This window comes from Sturnira hondurensis, unplaced genomic scaffold, assembly GCF_014824575.4.
Source record: "Sturnira hondurensis isolate 20B ecotype Veracruz unplaced genomic scaffold, ASM1482457v3 Scaffold0002640, whole genome shotgun sequence".
NCBI classification, from domain to species: Eukaryota; Metazoa; Chordata; class Mammalia; order Chiroptera; family Phyllostomidae; genus Sturnira; species Sturnira hondurensis.
The window spans coordinates 2,787,487-2,806,003 of record NW_028075271.1 but is presented as its reverse complement, the minus strand read 5'-3'; the positions used below and the strand labels follow the sequence as shown (position 1 = coordinate 2,806,003).

Sequence of the window (18,517 nt, the reverse complement as noted above, 5' to 3'; positions counted from 1 at the left end):
CCAGATGGGGTCCCAGGGAGCGTGTCGTTGGTGAGGCTGCAGACGAGTCCCGTGCTCCTGTGGGGAGTGGGCCTCGGGGTGCTGCACCGCCCCCCACAACCCTCCTACTCTGCCTGCTGCTTGCTGAGAAGACAGGGAAAGCTCCAGGGAAGAGAGAAGCACCCTGGGGAGACCTTTCCATCCACAGCGGAGGGCTCCATCAGGGACGCCGGCAAGGTAACTCTGGCCATGGAGGACGAGCTGAACTGAGCCTCGAGTCCCCTTTGGCATCGAGCTGGAGTGACGATCTACAGCCACAAGTGTCCACCCAGCAATCCGGGTGATGTGTAGACCCCACCGTGCTTTCTGGGACCAGCTCCTGTTCACTGCTCCCGGTTCTGATGGTGCAGGGTCCCCTTCCCTCCTCTGCGAGACGAAGCCGCTGCCACCTGTAGACAGGCTGGAGGGAGGGATCTTCAGGGGAGTCAGACTACACCGCCCACTTCCAGTCAGAGGCCGGCGAGGCCGCAGTGGAGGCCACCATCCCATGACGTCGAGCAAAAGTCCTCACAGTGATGAGAAACTCCTTCTGTCAGGTGTATCTTCCAGTTCAAGGCCTCTGTCCCTGAGCAGTCACAAACAGATGGCCCATGTGCCATCTGTGTCCACAGACGGGCTCTGCCGGTGGCAGGGTGTCGATGGGCCGTGTGGCCCCAGTGAGCCCCGAGCTCCATCCCCACGTGGCAGGCTTGGCCCGTGAGCCCTTCATTCTGCGACTCCTGCCTGTTGTTCAGGACGTGTTCCCCCGGGCTCTCCCCACCACCCTGTGGTTTGCCCTAACAGCTGCTGCTTGAGACTCATGGACCACACATTCGGGCTCCGAAGCCTCTGTGACGTTAAAATGTCCCGACATCGGGCCTGGCCTGTGTGTTCCTCGGGGGTCTGGGCGTGGCTGACTCTGCCAGGGGCCGGCCCACAGACGTCTGACGTGCTGCCAGACAGATGTCGTGGTGCTTCCAAGCCCTCATACTCATGGGCCACCTGCCCAGGGTCCCTGGACACAAATCGTTCAGTTGACCGTCTTGAGCCCTCCCGCACCTGTACACCCAGCTGTCCCTGCCCACCCCCAGGACATGCCGGTCAGCAGAGCACAGAATCCCGCCGGCTCCCCCCAGGCAAAACACTTTCCCAAGAGACCAGAGACCGTGGAGGTCTCACGTGGCCACGTGACTGCGTCCTTCCTGCCCCCGGGCCCATGCTCAGCAGGGCTGCTGGGAAGACCTGTGTTCACTGCTCCTGACAGAAGGTTCTGGGGGAGCCCAGCACAGTCTGATTGGACAGCCCACCTGGGAGCGTCCAGGCCCACATGGCCTCACCCAGAGGCTGGAGCGCCAGTGCCGGTCTCGGGGACCCAGCTCTGGCAGCCTGTGCTCCCCAGAGACTGTGCTGCCCAGCCCGCTTCCCTCCAAGCACCAGGCAGGTGCCTCCCTGGGAAGGCTGGTGCCGAGAATGACCGGGATGCGGGCGTGAGATTGCAATGTGGTGATTTAGAAACAGAAACAAAAAACCCGTCCCCGACTCAGTATCTCTGGCACAGAGGCCTTCCCACACTGCTGTGAACCCCGAGGGGCAGGAATGGCCTGGCTGTAACAGGTCTCTGCCCCCAGTGCCTCGGGAGGAGGGGACAGTGACACCCTAGTGAAGGCCATGCTCACTGGGTCCCCAGCCACACGGAACAGCAGGTGGAGCAGCCCCTGGCCCCACCGCCCACCTGCAACACCAGCAACTTGTCCTCTGAGACTTCGTGGCCAACACAAAGCAAAGCAAGAACAGAGGACAAGCCACCTGGCGCCTTGCACAGATCTGGCTTCGCCGAGTCTCTGAAGCCCCTTAACAAGTCCCCTGAGACCAGCCATGGGCGTGGTGGGCTGCACAGCGAAGGGGGGGTCCTGCTCTCCCCCAGTGTCTCGCTGCCTCAGCTTGGATTCTAGAAGTCTCTCTTCCTGAGGCACTCCAGTCCAGTGGTCCCCACACTCCCTCTGTCCCCAAATCGAGTATGGTCTGTCCACTCTCTCCACATGGATTCTCCCACCCTAGACACCTGCGGTCTGCCCGGAGCGTCCCCAGACAGACGGTGGGCAGTGGTCGGAGGCCACCCGCTGCCTGGGCTCAGCTCCCAGCTCTGCCACCGCCCTGCTGTGTGACCGTGGGCGAGTAGCTTATCGCCTCTGAACCTCAGCATCCCCAACAGTAGGAGGAGGATCACGAACCTGAGCCTTTCCCTCCCTGGGTTGAGCAGTTACTTACTGGCTTCAACGGCTGCCCAACTGTGGTGAGGGCTCTGTGTTGGTGCTCCAACTCCACGCCGAGGCTGTTGCTCACAACTGGTGCCCAGATGTCCCAGAGGCATTTAGGCTCCCAACCCACCATCTGGAGCCCAGCAGCTTCCACCCCTCCCCCACACCGGCCGGAGTCTCACGGGGTGTTTGAGAACTCAGCTGTGCTCACACCCAGGGCGCAAGGACTCGGGCCCGAGGTTTGAGGTTCGTACATGCGTGCACACTGTGCACAATTATTGCACCCCACCAGCGACATTCCCCCGCTCTGTCCACGGTGCCCTGCTGGCTCAGGTCGCCCCACACCCGCCCGCGGCGGGGCCCCTACTCACGGAGGTGGTGCGCGTAGCGGAGGTGGAAGGTGTCACAGCCATGTACGTGGTGATACAGGGTCTTCTCGATCAGGTCCTGTGGCTCATACCCGGTCAGCTCCGTCACCCTGCGGGGGCACGGGGCTGTATGAGTGGCCTTCTCTGCAGATGGCCTTTCACTTAGATGAAGACTGGTTTTGCCAGCGAACCCAGGGCTAAAATGTGGAGGGCAGGNCCAGCGACATTCCCCCGCTCTGTCCACGGTGCCCTGCTGGCTCAGGTCGCCCCACACCCGCCCGCGGCGGGGCCCCTACTCACGGAGGTGGTGCGCGTAGCGGAGGTGGAAGGTGTCACAGCCATGTACGTGGTGATACAGGGTCTTCTCGATCAGGTCCTGCGGCTCATAACCGGTCAGCTCCGTCACCCTGCGGGGGCACGGGGCTGTGTGAGTGGCCTGCTCTGCAGATGGCCTTTCACTTAGATGAAGACTGGTTTTGCCAACGAACCCAGGGCTAAAATGTGGAGGGCAGGGTGGGCAGGAAGGTTGATTTTGGGCCCCAGGCACCAGGGGGATGTTCTGAAACCACCGGCCACAGGAGTGCTGGGGACAGCCTCGGGTCGCCCCTGCTCCTGGTGAAGCTCATCGGGGGGGGCGGGGGCGTAAGGGTGGACTCTGGTGCCGATGCTGGGGGGAAGCTGCCATGGTGGGAAGCAGCCCCATCTCTGGGGACTCTCGTGGGACCCTTTTTAAAAATGGCTGTGGTAAAATAATCATAACCTAAACTTCACCATTTTAACCATTTTAAGTGCGTAGTTCAGTGGCCATGGTTCTGTTTGTAATGTTACCTGGTCACCCCCACTTCCATTTGCAAAACTTTTCATCACTCCAGACAGAAACTCTGTCCCCATTAAATAAGTCCCTCTTCCCTGTCCCCCACCTTCCTGGCAACCGCTATCCACCGTCTGGCTTTGTCTACCCCGGCTGTGTCATCTACGCGGAACAATACAATATTGGTCCCTTGGGGTCTGGCCTCTTTCATTTAGCATCATGTTTCCAAGGGTGGCTCCTGTTGAAGTGCGTCAGGATGCCATTCCTTCTCCCGGCCGAGGACTACCCACTGACCACCCACTATACTCGGACCCCGCTTTTCGTTTATCCGTTCATCCGAGGCTGGGCGCTCGGCTGCTCCCACCCCTCGGTCATTGGGAGTGAGCATCCACGCCGGACACCGGACACCGCTCCCTCCCACAGCTGGGCTCAGGGTGGCGTCCGGCTGGTGGTGTCTGCCGACGGGAGCGAGGGACTGACCCCAGACGGCTGGGCCTCGTGTCGGGGGAGGGCTGCTGTAGACCCCCCAGGAAACAGTGTAACACGAAAATATGGTGTCGGGAAGGTCAGCCTTAAGCTCACCAGAGCAAAGGAAACACGTGTCCGGGGCTTACGGGACCTGAGTCCCCGCGTATTAATCCCCTGCTTCGGCCCTTTGAAGGGAAGTGGCTGTCCCTTCCAAGACCGCATCGCCCGTGCCCTTTGGGTCGCTCCGCCCACAGGTGAAAATTGCATGTGGCAAATGCACTGGGAGCCGTGCCCTCAGAGGAGGTGGCCCACACGTCTTGGTGACAGACATTCAAGAACAGATGAAAGAGGGACGAGGAGGGATTCCAAAGGAGGTGAGGCCATGGGGAGAAGTCAGTGGGGACTGAGGATGGCTGGGACCCGAGGTCTGGCCAGCCCAGACCTGAAACATTAGCCGCCAATTAAACGGGGAAACTTGACCTCACTTTTATTCCTTAACTCACTCTCCTTTCTGCCGAGTTCTGCACGGGCTCGGGTCATAAATCTCCAAGAGCCTCATACTGCCCTGGACACGCTCACTGTTTGGTTACGCGCTTCCACTGTGTCCCCCTGGGGCAGAAAGAAGCCGGGCTCGAGGTGGGCAGGAGGGGAACATGCACAGGCCAGAGCCTGTCAGGGCCCTGGGGACGTGTCCAAGGGCCACCGAGAACTTCAGGCCCCGCCGGAGTCCAGCTCTGTGTGGGCAGGAAAACTGAGCCGTCTGCTTCCCCCAAAGAAAACCAGGCATCTCTCCGGTGTGGGGATGAAAGAAGCTTCCCAGACCCTTCGGACGAAAACTTTCAGAACAACAGCCCCGAACGTGTAAATGAATCAGAAACACGTGTATTAAGTTTCTCATCAAAGTGCACACGGCCTTAAAAAACTGAAGGGGAGGGAAGGGCCTGGCAGCGTGCCCCCTGGTTTTTTCCAGCCCTCCAGTGTCTGAGGACCTGTCAGGGGGATCTGCCAAACCCCAAACATGGCGCGGCCCCCGCGCCCTCAACAAAAGCACCAGCTACAGTTTCAAAGTGAAAGACCACAAAACCCCCATGAACCGAATTTCAGGTTACACTGAGTTCAGCTGGGTCTGGGGTTGTGCTGGGTGGGGGGCCGCTGCCCCAGTGACTGGGGGCTGCGGGACTTCCGGCCAGGCCCTCACCGGGGCTCCCGGGTTTGGATGTTGGAGCTGCCATCCCCTACCCCATGTGGAGGTTGTGCTGACCGCTCCCGGCCCCAGGGCTGGGCCAGTCTCTCAGTCCCTGCCCCTCGGTCTTTCAAAGACCATACGACACACCGAAGGCCCGAGTGGGTGTGAAGAATTCCCAGTGCGTTTCTGGCCCCTCCATAAGCAGCCTCTAGATGACCGGGAGTTTGGGAAAAGCCTCCAGGCTCCCCAGGAAGCTGGCTGGCATTCAGCAGGAGGCCGGCCTCTCTGGTGGGGACAGGGAGTCCTCCTCAGGGTCACCACCTTTCCCCCCTACTCCCTGGGGGGCGTGGCCCTCACACCCTCGCACAGACCAGCACTGGTGTTGGGAACCCTCTTCTGTGAAGGCTTCCTCCCTCTGCCCCGGACTGCAGAGCCAGAGCGGTGGGGGGCGGGGGGGGGGGTTGGACAACCGAGACCTGAAATCTCCCTGGGAGGCCCTGCTCTTCCCTGTTGCAATTCCCCAGGCCTGGGGTGTGGGGTGGGGGCTGACAGACTGGTCGAAGGAAAACTAGGGGACAAACAGGGGGTCCCCGCTGTTCCTACGATGCTTCTAAACAGAGAACTTGGACAGCCAGCAGCTCCCTCTGTCCACCCTGAGAAGTGCCTCCGGGACTGGGAAGGACCTCCTCTCTACGACCTGCTCCCGACCCCCACCCCAGCCCAGGGGTGCCGAGAAAAGCAGTGCTTGCCCGAGTCTGGCCGTCCCCCAGCGTTACCTTTACTGCCTGCTTGGAGTTCCCGGGGGCACCATGGCACCCTGTCATGCCGACCCTTGACCCCGTCACTCCTCTGCCCCTGAGGGTTCCGAGGGGCCTTGATGATGGACTGGACCGACTTGTGTCTTCCCTTCCACCCCTAACCAGGGGGACCTGCTTTTCTTCAAGAAATGGTTAAAATGACCAGTTTTTTGTTATGTGTATTTTACCATGGAAAAGTCAATAAAATCAACAACCCCAGGTTCAGGATACCCAGAAAATAAAGAGGTATGGACTTAGATGCAGATAAATATAGATGTCGGTCTGGGTGTGCACACAGATTAGATATAGACATTTAGATATAGTTATAGGTCCTTCCTCCGGGAAAACTTGGCCACGCCCCCCGGAGCCGGGGCTCTGAGCGCTCGGGCCTGTGCATCTGAGGGGCCTTCTAAGAGGCCGGGAGGCAGAGGGACTCGCGTTGCTGGTGTAGCAGCTTTTTACCTTTACAAATGCTTCCCCTCTGTCACCTGACTGCACCTTTTTTAACCTCCTGGGTAGCAGGGCGGATGAGGCAGGGCTATTGTTTTATATATATATATATATATATATATATATATATATATAATTTAACTATCTATCTAGATAGACAGCTATCAGCCTGGAGACTCCTCAGCCCGTCCTGGGCAGCGGACATCCCCTCCGGAGCAGGCTGGCCAGGGCCTCGGTCCTGTCTGTCAGTGGTTCTTCCTTCCTCACACTCCCCACTGTCTCTGACGACAGTCTCAGGTTGGCGGGAACTCCCACAGAGGACAGGAGAGGACAGGAGAGGACAGCTGGGAGAGACGATTCTGGGGACACTGTGCCTCAGCCTGCCAGCCAGACCCAGACAGGGCACCTGGCGCACCTGCAGTCACAGCTCCCCCACCCACCTGGCCCCGCCCCAAGGAAGGCCACCTGTCGGCTCCCCCCTCAGCCCCGAGGTGGCTGTCGTGGCCCAAATGGCCTCCCGCAGCCCGAGTCGGAAGGACCCCCTGCAGCACACACGACTCAGTGCAAAAACCTATTTGCTTTAAAGTCCTCCGGACCGGATGACGACACAAGGTGAAATCCCAACACTGTGAGCCGCCAAAGGGGGCTGCCTGGTGCCAACGCATGTGTCTCCAACCGAAACCCCAGGCAGACAGTGAAAATGCAAACAAGAGTGTGAAGGCACCTGCGCGCGGAAGAGGCCGGCTACACCCAAGCATAAGGCTGACTTTTTTCCAAGTCCCGACTGGACTCCGCTAAAACCCCTTCGAGATTCGCCTGCCCAGTGTGACCTGCTCCCTGTTCATCTGCGTCCGACGGAGCGGCCTCGAGGGCCCCTCTCCAGCAGCAGTGCCTCCTGGAGCTCTGCGGCGGCGGCGGCGGCGGCAGCAGCAGGGGCCCAACTCACCTGGAGTCCAGGAATATCAGCTTCAGGTCCAGGCTGGCCCTGAACATGAACATGTTGCTGTGCAGCTTGATCTCAGTGATGGCGCTGGGTGGCAGCGACTGGCCCACGGCCACCAGTCCCACGATCTGGTAGCACGAGTCATACAGGGACATGTCCAGCATGTACTGCCTGATCTTCAAGTAGCCGCTGCAGTGGATGACCTGGGAGGGCAGAGGGCGGGGTCAGCCGAGGCGGCGGCCTGGGGAGACCGGCACCCACTCCCCCCCGCGGGGAGCCTGCCGGGTTCCCCCAACGTGCTGGATGGCCCCCCGGCCCGGCCCAAACGCCCGACACACTGCTGGGGACGGGCGGAGCCGTTCTTTCTCATGAAAGGGCATCGCGATGCAACGCGAGGGTCGTCCTCCCTAACTGTTGGCGTAACTCCATGAGTCAGGGCTCTCCCACAGGTGACAGATTTATAGGGAATCAACTCATCGCCTCGTTTCCATTAGATGGCGCCACAGCAGCTTACGGGGGAAGCTGACGTTTGTCCCGGAATGTTCCCTCAGCCTCTCTCTGCTTCTCTCCCGCTGGGACTGAACTTGGCATCTGTTAACTCGACATTGATATCACCCGACAAGCTTTATCATCCTCGTAAATTCAGAATTCTTACAGTAGAATTTTAAAAAGCTTCATTTCAAATATGTTTTTATTTTATTTATGATCCTAGATCATCTCTCCTTGTAATGAGCGAGAGCCAGAGTGACTACTGGAAACGTTCGTGAGAGTCACAGCCAAAACCACACAAGGACTCCGGCGAGTGTTCCAAGCAGCACACAGGGACATCGGTGGGGCCCTAGGCCTCCGTTCTGGTGGCATTTGTACCAGTGACAGTCAGGAGAGCTTGAAAGTCTCCCTGTCACCTGTGACAGCCCCCTCCAGGACTCCCGCATGGAGGTGCAGCCCTCCCAGCGGGGACAGATCTGTGAGTCCCTCTCGTCTACTCTCCTGGATACCGATGAGGAAGCTGAGGGCAGCATGGGGGAGCGTTTTGCTTAGGCTTCAACAGTTAACAAGCGGCAGAAAGGATTCGAGACTCAGGGGTCCAGGAGAACGCCTGTGGGTGCGGGGCGGGGGGCTGGGGTTCCCCCGGCCCCCCGCCCCAGCCCAAGCAGGCTGGGAGTCCGGGGCAGCAGCGAACAGAAGGGTACCCTCCAGACTGGAAACCAGAGTGAGGTAGAGTCCAGGGCAAGTGCTCGGAGTGGGGCTCCAAGGAGGGGCCTGAGGAGACGCAGAGGGGAGGGGGCGCCAGACCCCAGGATGGGGAGGAGGTGGGGGGTTCCAGAAAGAGCACAGAGTCAAAGTCATGGAGGCACCCGCCTGCCCCCTTTCTCTCACCCTGCCCGGCCCCACCCGCCTTCTCTGACACTCAAACACTCCTGCAGAAACACCGCCCTCAGCCTCCAGCTCCACAGAGGGGCTGGGAGGGTCAAAGCCGGGTGATCAGCGCAGACACCCGACAACCTGCCCTTCTCTCTGGGAGCAGCCCACTCTGACGCGGAGGCTCAGCATTGCCCACGGGCTCTTTGCGTGAGCAACTCCTGGATGCTGGAGTCAGCCAGGGCCGGGGGCTGCGTCTGGCAGAGAAGCTGGCCAGGAGGGAGCTGGGGCTGTGCTCGGAGGTGCCTGCCTGACCCTGTGCCTGCCTGCCTGGTCCTGTGCTTGTCACCTGGAGGTGCCCTTGACCTCGAGGACCAGGGCCAATCGTACTCCCTGGGAGGCTGCTCTGACCATCAGATCGTCCAATTAGACTGCGACACAGCAGACAACAGCGCCGCCCCGCACTCAGAACGGGCTGTGTTACCACTGTCTTGCACGGCACTGTCCTGGTCTCTGCATGTGGCCAAACTTTCCAGTACGAGTGGCATTTCAGCGCTCTGGACGCCCTCTGCGGCCCGGGTGCTGCCCCAAAACTCAGGCTCTCAGTTAACTCGAGGGCAGCAGCCTGAGCTAAGTGCAGAGCGGGACCTGCAGGTGCCAAGGCCACGTGGCCCCCTGAGCCACCTGCACTCCCGGTCTCATCAGACGAATGTTCTCCCAAGACGCAGGCCCCCACACCTGCCTGGTGAGCTGCATCGCCAGAAAGTTCCACGTTGGGCGGTGGAAAGGGGTTGAGCCTCTGTGCCTTCCTGTTCGTGGGTATGAAGCAAAACACACCACAGGGAAGGCCCTGCCCCTCCCCCATGCGCCCGCCCACCTGCCCGCTGGCCTCCCTGGCTCCCATACCTTGTATCCACTGCAGGTCAGGCCCGCGTTTCTCTTTGCCAGCACACACTTCATTCGGAGGAAGAACGACCTCTCCATCTCGTACTCTGAAAGCAGGGGTCAGGTCAGACGGGTCCATGTCCCGCCACGCTGCCCAGCGCCCTCCCAGCAGACTCTTGGGACCACGACAGGCAGCCGGGGCCCCCTCCCCGGGACAGAGCCTGGCCCAGAGGGCCTCGCCTGCGGCCCGGGCTGGGGTGGGCGGGGGAATCAGCCCCGTCCTGGTGAGACTGCCAGGTGCCCGTGAGAAGGGCAGCTCGAAACAAGGCCAGAGCAAGAACTTGGGGACGGCCAGCCTGGGGTCACAGCGGACTGAACGGGCAGTGGCCCCCGAGTGGCAGCCACAAGAGCGCTGGCATCAGAAGCACCTTGAGCACCAGCGTCTGCGAGGGAGAACCAGAAGCAGCGACTTCCCTCTGGGCGGCAGAGAGTAAGGACAGGTCGTGAGGGCGAGGGAGCCAGCTCCCGTACCTCCTGCCAGCCGTGACCGAGGGCGCCGAGGCCGCCCACAAGGTGGGGTGGACAACAGCACCCACCGGACCCACTGGGCCAGACCGAAGCTTCTGCCCTGGGGAAGAGCCCCCAGGGGGAGCCAGGCCGCAGAGATGGCCCTGCCAGCATCCAGACCTGGGCTTCTGGGCAGCTCCAGGCCACTCCAAGAGCTACCCGTGCCTTGAACACAAGTGTGTGAGGTGACAAATGGATGTGTTCCAAATATGCTGGAAACAGTTGTGACAGCAGTGACACAGGCGGTGACGTGCTTGTGCGTGTGCTGCTTTACTCACACGTCCAATAAGGAGGCCCCGGGGTGGGGTCTCGGAACTCCCCGAGTTTCGGAGCACCAAGTGTCGCTGGAGGACACGCCTTTCCCTCTACGGTCTGCAGACCTGGAAACGCTAAATTCCAGCTAGGGGCGTGGCGTGCAGTTTCCCATCCCGTTTCTCCAACTCCAGCTCTGCCCTTCGGCCCTTTGGGGCAGAAGCCCAGGCCTGGACCCGTGTGGCCCAAACTTGGAACCGAGTGTACACAGCAGGGGAAAGCCTTTGGCCACTTTCTGTCTCCTGCCCGCCCCCTGTCACAGTCTCGAGCACCTGGTGGGTGCTCAAGAGCACCTGGTGGGTGCAGCGGAGGCCCAGGGGGGCAGCATGGGAAGCAGAACCCTCGGGTCACAGCCAAGAGCATTGCCTGGTTTCCCTCCTCTGGAGGAAGTAATTACCTTGGAGCAGGTGGTGGTGAAGAGGCTGGTGGGCGGCAAGGACAGCGGTCATCTCGTCGTGGTCGGAGGGATGGATGTACTCATAAATGCTGTTGCCCGTGAGCTCCACCTGCCGCGGGAGGAGGGGCGGGGTCAGAGTCCTCTCCAGGACGGCAGGCCAGGGCAGGGCCAGGGGACGTCCTGTGTGTCACCGGCACGCACCCACCAGGGACAGGACTTCGATCTCGGTGCACAGCCCACTCCCTCTCCAAGCACGGAGACACTTGTCTTTTCAAAACGTCTCCCAGGCTTTCCGACCAGGCCAGCGAGGGCCGAGCTGAAAGTGGAGCGGGTCCCCAGCAGGAGGAACGGGAAAGTAAAGGATGACAAAGGTGCGCCCTGGCACGGGTGACCCTACTGGTCTGGTCAGCGTCCTTCAGAAAGGAGACAACTTAAAACAGGTCAGAGCCTATGCTCTGTGCTGCCTGAGGGGACTGGTCAGCCATGGCCCAGCTGCCTGTCCCGAGTGAGATCCCGGAGAGCTCTGTCCACTCAGAGGCTGAGAGGCAGGAGCCACGGGGCCCCCGCACTGCAGGAGGACGTGAACCCTAAAAGGCCCTTTCTCTGGGCAGCTCTGCCCCTCAGGCTCTGCCAGAGAAACCTGTCTCTGAACTTCCCAGTCCCGGTGACTGTGCCAACCCGTGGCTTCCACCCATGCCTGCGGCTGGTGGCCCGCCCTGGGGAGTTATGTGACCCTCGGTTCGACACCAACTACTTCCAGACGCACCCCACAGAGGACAGGCACCTAGAGGCCACGTCCATGCCAGACAGGATCCTGCTTAGCAGGGGTCTTCACACCATGGTCCCTCCCCGTGACCCAACTCCTGACCCCGAGGAGCTTTCTGTGTCCCCCAAACACATGTGCCATGACGGCCTGACAGAGCCTCGAGGCCTGGTCCCCTCACCCACCACGAGGCGGGCAGCGGCAAACAATATTCTAGAAGCCACGGCCGTCAGAGCAGCCTTCTGAGCAGAGGTGGGCGGTCCCTACTGCAGGGGTGAGCCCAGGCACCCAGTGTTGATCGGGGGGGCCCCAGCCCAGCCAGCAGGAGCCCCCCAAAGCCCAGCGTGGGAGGAAACTCAAAGCCAGGGACTCTGCCTCAGGGTGGCAGAGACCCCTGGGTACGTCTACGGAACTCTTTCCGAGCCCTCCTCCAAGGGGGGCGGGGGGCAAGTTTACGCAGAAGCAGGCTGGAGAGCGCCTGGTCCCTGACCACCCCCTCAGCATTTATTTTTAAGTGGGTCATGCTGCGTGTTCTGCTGGGAGCCTCGCCGCCCTGGGTCCGAGCAGAGAGGACGTCATCCCCTGCCACACGCAGCCCTGACGGGGCCACCTCACGCCACCGGACCACCAGGCCCACGGGGCAGATGGAGAATGTCCCCACCACTCCGAATCGGCATGGAGGCTGGCGCCGTTCCCCTGGGGGTCCAGCTACCCCACCGCTCAGAGCCAGGTCTTACCAGTTGTTAAGTGTGAGTGGCCTTTTTATTCAGAACAAATGACGTGTCTGGCCTGCTTAGTAAGCTGGCCCCCGAAACGCTGCTCACAGTTCTCCACGTTCTTCACAGAACGTCGCCTTCCAATATCACACAAACGGAGCAACCACAGGCGCCTCCTGAAGACTCCCCCCCCCCCACCACGCCTCCCCCCAAGCCTGGCACTCCCCTACAGACCCAGAGGACTCGGTGCCTGGAGAGAGCACTGCTACATGATGTCATCGAAAATGTGAGTGACGAAAATGAAACACTCCTCCGACAAGTCACTCTCAGTCCTCACGTGTAAGTAAACCCGCTCCGTGTCCTCCAGCCCTTCCGGACGGGACAGGGCCTTTTCTCCGAGGGGCAGTCATACAGATGGCAGGGGACGGGGGTCAAGGGTAGTAAATGAGCGACTGATTTTTTAAATCCACCCCCAACTTCCATGACTTATTTTAGAAGTGAAAAAAATACGTATAACCAGATTGAATTTGGAGAGGGGGTTGGCCTATCATTTCTTCCCTACCTTCGTGTTTAGGGGCGGAAACATGATTGTTCTGGTTTGCTCCAAGTTCTTGTTCACAACAAAGTAACTGATGTCTCTTTAGAGAAACAACCTCAAATACTTGCAGAGAGGCCTGCGTCCCTGCTCACGGGGATTTCACAACCGTTAACCCCAGAGGAGCCTCATCGGCTTTCAGAGATTCCTCCTGGGCACCGACTGGGGGGATGAGAACGGCGAAGGCCCAGGAGTTAAACGCTTGATTTTCTGAACACTCAGGCCAGTTATGCAACTCGAAGGCTGTCAAGGAGGTAAAGCCGTCTCCAAATAACAGACATGTTTCTAAAGAACAAATTAGGGGATGATAAAAGAGGGCTGGCCTTGACTCAAGATCAGGCCGACCTGCTGTTTCCTGTATTTACATCTCTATCCCTGCTGGTGAACGCTGGGAGAAACATGACTACCTCAAAAAAAAAAATTATGGTCGTCGCCATAAAACTCTCCAGGTCTCATACATCAGCCTTATTAAAACAGACCCTCCCTGTGATATCTCAGCATTGGTAAAACCCTGGTAACTACAAAATGAATTGCTTTCCTACTAAGAGCTTTTTTATGTTTTGCTGAATAGCTTTCCTTCCTGCCAAGAAAACTACACAGGATACGTACAGCCCTGAATGGATACATTCTGGGTCGGAAGGGAAAGCCGCCCCGCACTCTGAAAACGCACACTGCTCTGCGCGGGCTGTTTGGCTGACTATGGCAATCAAGCATTTCCAAATAAGACGGTTTGGGTTTCAGGGTTCGAGTTACGTCAACAAACGTAAAACGCTGTCCCTTTATTTCAAAAGTGAAAGGATTAGGTATTATGGCCCCAGACGATGCTGCCGCTGCGGCTACTTTGACGGCTGGGCTTCCGGCTGCAGTCCCAAACATTCCATTTCCTTTCCGTGTCTCGTGAACGGCTACTTCATAAGTATCGACATTTATTTGAAAGTGTGTATTAGTTACCTAGATGCCTTACACTGTATGCAACTTCGGTAAGGAAATTTAAACCACATGGATACTTAAAAATGATCAAGGTCACACACAGCAAGGAAACAAAGCTTTCTTTCCCTTCTTAAATATAAGTTAATTATATTAGCCCCCCAAAACATGGAATTAGACCGTTTACCAAACCTACACGAATACAGAGTGTGTCCCTCAATCTGCCTCTCCCAAACAAGTCCGTGTGTCTGTGTGAATTATTATGTGAGACCGAAGTGTGTCCACGGAACCGGGCCTCTGAGCCAGAAGCCTGACTCCGTCTCCCACCGCTTGGAACACGGAGGAAACCTGTGCTTTGTGGTAGTCTCCACCGTCTCTGGTGTGAAGATTTGACAGCAAGGATTGCTGTGTTCACTCGTTTAAAAGTAAAAACAAACTTTACAAATTCTCCAGATAAGTTCATCATCACCAAGCCCTTTTATATGAAATGTTAAAGGGACTTATCTAAGAAAAAGAAGATAAAAAATGTATAGTAAAAGGACAGCAAACTCACAAGTATTAACAACCACACCTAAAACATAAACAGAAGCAAACTAAGCAAACAACTAGAACAGGAACAGAACCACAGAAATGGAGATCACATGGAGGGTTAGCAACAGGGGAGTGGAAGGAGGAGAGAGGGGGAAAAGGTACAGAGAATAAGTAGCATAGATGGTAAGGAGAAAATCGACGGGGGGTGGTAAGAATAGTGTGGGAAATGTAGAAGCTAAAGAACTTATGACACATGGACATGAACGAGAGTGGGGGAATGTGGGTGGGAGAGGGTGTGCAGGGTGGAGGGGAGTAAAGGGGAGAAATGGGACAACTGTAATAGCATCATCAATAAAATATATTTTTAAAAAATTCTCCAGATAAAGTAGATTTCTTACTCTAAACTTTTTTTAAAAAGTTTAATAAAATGCTTTGAATTGAGATGGGCTTATATAACACAATTGTTTTTACACCCTCAAATAGATCATTCTTACAGTTCTTTAGGCAATTCAGGTAAAAAAGAAGAAGAAGAACACCACTTTGCTGTGAATTTTCACACAGTTATGGCAAACCAAAGCAGGGCTTATGTTCCCTGAGAGCTGCTAACATAGAGTTTAACCCTGAATTAATGTGAAAGACGTCATAATTTAATGAGACAATGTCCTTTAGAGTCATTGAAAGTTCTTGGAACAGGGAAGGTCGCTGTGTAGATGTAAGCAATTACTACTATGGCTGCTCATCAGGAAACCTGTCTAAAGGTTACTCTTAGACTACCGGGTAACATTTTCTTAACGTTTTTTAATCTCCGGTGACTGAAAAAAGTCTTCAAGCCTACTTTAATAAAGTTGTTGTATCTGATATATTTGCCCGACTTCTTTCCTCCTAACAAAATAATCTAAGAGCAAAAAATTTTTTTTCAAAGAGAGAAGTTCGGTGTTTGACATCCTCTTCAAAACTTTATTTTACTACTTAAGTGAAGAAGACAGAAAAAAACCCACAATGGCGATTCTGCCTAGCTTTCCTTCCGCAGGGCTAATCTGGAATGGGGGCGGGGGGGGGCAGATCTGAGGGGAAATGTTTGCTGTTGCTTATTTAAACAGTTCACTGCGAAACACTCCCCAGACGCTAGGCTCACTTCTGCACCGAAGTGTTTCTGTAACTGCAGACTGATTCTAAGAGGGTCCTGCCAAGAGGTCAGAAAAAAAGTGCTCAGTTGTCCTGCACAGTGTGATGTATCTTTTTCCTTTTTCCACTGACACTTCTCCTGAAACAAAGAGACAAAAGGCATCTCTGTAACTTTCTGGAAGGATGGTAGTGGTGAACACCCCCCCCCTTTCAGAGTTACAGTGCAACATTTTATTTCTGCATTTTGACCAAAAGTAAGTGCAATTTTAATTGTGGTGCTGCTGGGACGTCCTTTTGTGGGGGTGATCGTGAACAGGAGGCATAGCTGCCCCCTCTCCAATACTCTGGTCATTTTTTAAATATATTTGATTGATGATACCATTACAGTTGTTGTTCTATTCCCCCCTCCATTCCCCTCCACTGGTCATTTTTAATTAAAGCGAAACATGACGGAGAGAGAGAGAAAGATGCAGGAGTGAGGCACAGCAACGTGCCCAGACTGGGACGCGCTGGCCTGCGCACAGGGCCTCCCGTGTGCCAGGACATCCCGAGTGCCTAACCACCCAGTGTGCCCCCAAAGGGTGGGAGCTGAAGCAGGTTTGTGCTATTTGAAGTGCGATACTAATGAAGCAGTGATGCTGCCTGGCTTTCGTGTGGCTCCCTATAATTTGTGAGTCACATACAATGAGCACTTCGAGTTGTTTTTTACCACAATCCTGAAAGACGGGTGTATCGGGAATTATTTTCTTAAGTTATCATTCAGGGAGGTTATATACGTGCCCTATCAGAAAACAAAAGCCACGTAACTAAAAGCATTTCACTCTTTGCTTTGACTGCCAGGAAGCTCAGATCTAAATTTAATATTCCATAACATGAACTTTACCTATCCTAACAGGTTTGACCAGCTGTTTTCTTTTTCCAAAAGATGTTGTTTGTGTTTAGAGAGAGGAGAGGGGAGGGAATGAAACACTGATCCACTCCATCTGTCTTGACCGGGAATCGAACTGGTGACCCTTCACCTTGAGGGATGACCTTCAGCCCACTGAACCACACTGGTGAGGGCTTGACCACTCATTTAAAAAACATGTGAGTGCTCGCTCTGGCAGCACATAGACTAAAATGGGACAATACAGAGAAGATTAGCACGGCCCCTGCGCAAGGATGACACGCACATTCATGAAGCGTTCCATATTAAAAAAAAAACATGTGACATGTTCGTCTTGTTTGTGACATTATTATAGTACTAAGCAAAGGCTTTATGAATCTTGATCGAAAAAGTTAAGTAATCTGATTAAGGTTTATCAGCCAAAAACCAAGCCTGTGGTAGAAACCAGGATGGACACAACTAAAAGGTCCTAAATAATTCTAAATAGGGCAAGGTAAAAATCCAGAGAAAAATAACTTTGCAAAATACACAAAAAAAATAACCCCCGTGATGTTGCCAACTGTATTTTCAATGTCACAAGTGCACTGTGCTGTGAGCCACGGGGCTGTGAGAGACCAGCCTCAGTGAGTCTTACCTGGGAGACCTGGTTTCACACAGAAGAGGAGAAAAGAAAACACCCAACAATTTAAATACGAGCCTTAGAGGACTGTGCATGAGAACCCCCCAGGCACAGGGGTGAGGACAGACACCCACTGGGAGAGAAGGTTGTGAACAGATGAGAAGTTTAACCCATTATGCACAGGCAGGAAAAGGAAAGGAACCCACCAGATGCTCCTTTCCAAACGGGTGGTTTTGCTTCTCAATGAGAAACCCAAGCCACTTCAGTGGCATGTTTTATTTTGGCTTAACTACACAAAGAGGCTGGTGCATGCAGGCTATTCACCAGCCTCCTGGGAGCCCATTTCCTGTGTCTAATTAATTCTGGTGCGATGAAAAAGGGCGCGCTGATGATTCACAACGTAAAGACGCATTTAGTCCCTGTATGTAGAGAAATGTGCCTTTCAGAACCACCCTCCACACCTGTTAAATCAGAAATACGAATGGCAACAACCAGACTCCCCCCACCCGGAGACCCACTGGCCGCCACCACCCCCCCACCCCTCCGGCTGCAGCCAGAGTCTCCCCCAAACCCCCAGCTGGACGGGGGCACGCAGAGCTGAGTGCAATTCTTTCCTCCGGGGGATGAGCTCCCTTTTAGAAAGCGGTTCCAGAAAAATCAGTAATATTTATATGTTCTAAAGAAACCAGGACCTTGCTGTGCAAAACAGTAGTAAACTGAGTTTTATGAGTTTCTATCACAAGCATATAAAATGCTTTACTGAAACGACCACTGAACTGGAAAAACTCAGGAAAAATTACCCTGAATTCCATGTGAACACTCATAAATCTGCTCCCCCTTTTCTCTCCCCAAAGCACATTCTGCATCCAATCCACACTTGCCACCAGCTCTCCTCTTGCCTGCACGGCCACTCACAGTACCCCGTGCAGGGCCATCCAGTGTGGACTGAAAAGCCTGCCGTTGTGAAGCTCTTGTTGGTAACAGAGGGGCTCACTGCAGAAGCCGAGTCCGGGCTATTGAAGGAACCTCAGGACAAGGCTGGCTGTTGCAAAGATACACTGGTCATTAACCCCAAAGGAAAAAGAAAGTAAAGAAGTGAAACGTGACACGAGGAAGCAAAGCTCCCGAGGGATGGCCTTCAGAGGGGGATTCTGCGACTTCGGATTCTGCTCCTACACAAAAGCAGATGCGTGAACACAGTGGTGTTGGAGCCGGGCAAGGCTGCCAAGACCCGCCAACACTTCATATTCAAATTGCACGTGAAACTATTAGGTACCACCTACCTGGGACAAGCCTAAATGTACCGAAGCTGTTTCCGATATGTACATGATTTTGCCATCAGATGCTACCACAAAAACAAATCCGTCCAAAGTCTGGAAAAGAAAGGGAGCCAGGGTAAGAGACGATGGTCACACATTGGCGTCAACTCTCACAACTGTGCTCTTGCTGGGGTGGAGGACTGCAGAAAATATCATCACTGACTCATATTTGTCAAATGCAAAACAAACAAACAAACAAACAAAAAACCCCAGA

General features: G+C 55.7%; 1 protein-coding gene and 1 non-coding gene across 2 annotated transcripts in view; one reads left to right on the top strand and one right to left on the bottom strand.

Moving 5' to 3' along the window:
- SIM2 (SIM bHLH transcription factor 2) overlaps positions 1-18,517 on the bottom strand; it is a 41,655-nt gene that overhangs the window by 11,379 nt on the left and 11,759 nt on the right. Inside the window, exons 3-7 of the mRNA XM_037040618.1 lie at positions 18,268-18,357; positions 10,823-10,931; positions 9,568-9,653; positions 7,303-7,502; positions 2,945-3,051 (exon numbers count right to left, since the gene is read on the bottom strand). Of these exons, the coding sequence (XP_036896513.1) occupies positions 2,945-3,051; positions 7,303-7,502; positions 9,568-9,653; positions 10,823-10,931; positions 18,268-18,357 (592 nt within the window). The remainder of the gene's footprint in view (positions 1-2,944; positions 3,052-7,302; positions 7,503-9,567; positions 9,654-10,822; positions 10,932-18,267; positions 18,358-18,517) is intronic.
- On the top strand, positions 16,570-16,675 carry LOC118983300 (U6 spliceosomal RNA). The gene has a single exon (XR_005065689.1). It is a non-coding gene; the product is annotated as a U6 spliceosomal RNA (small nuclear RNA).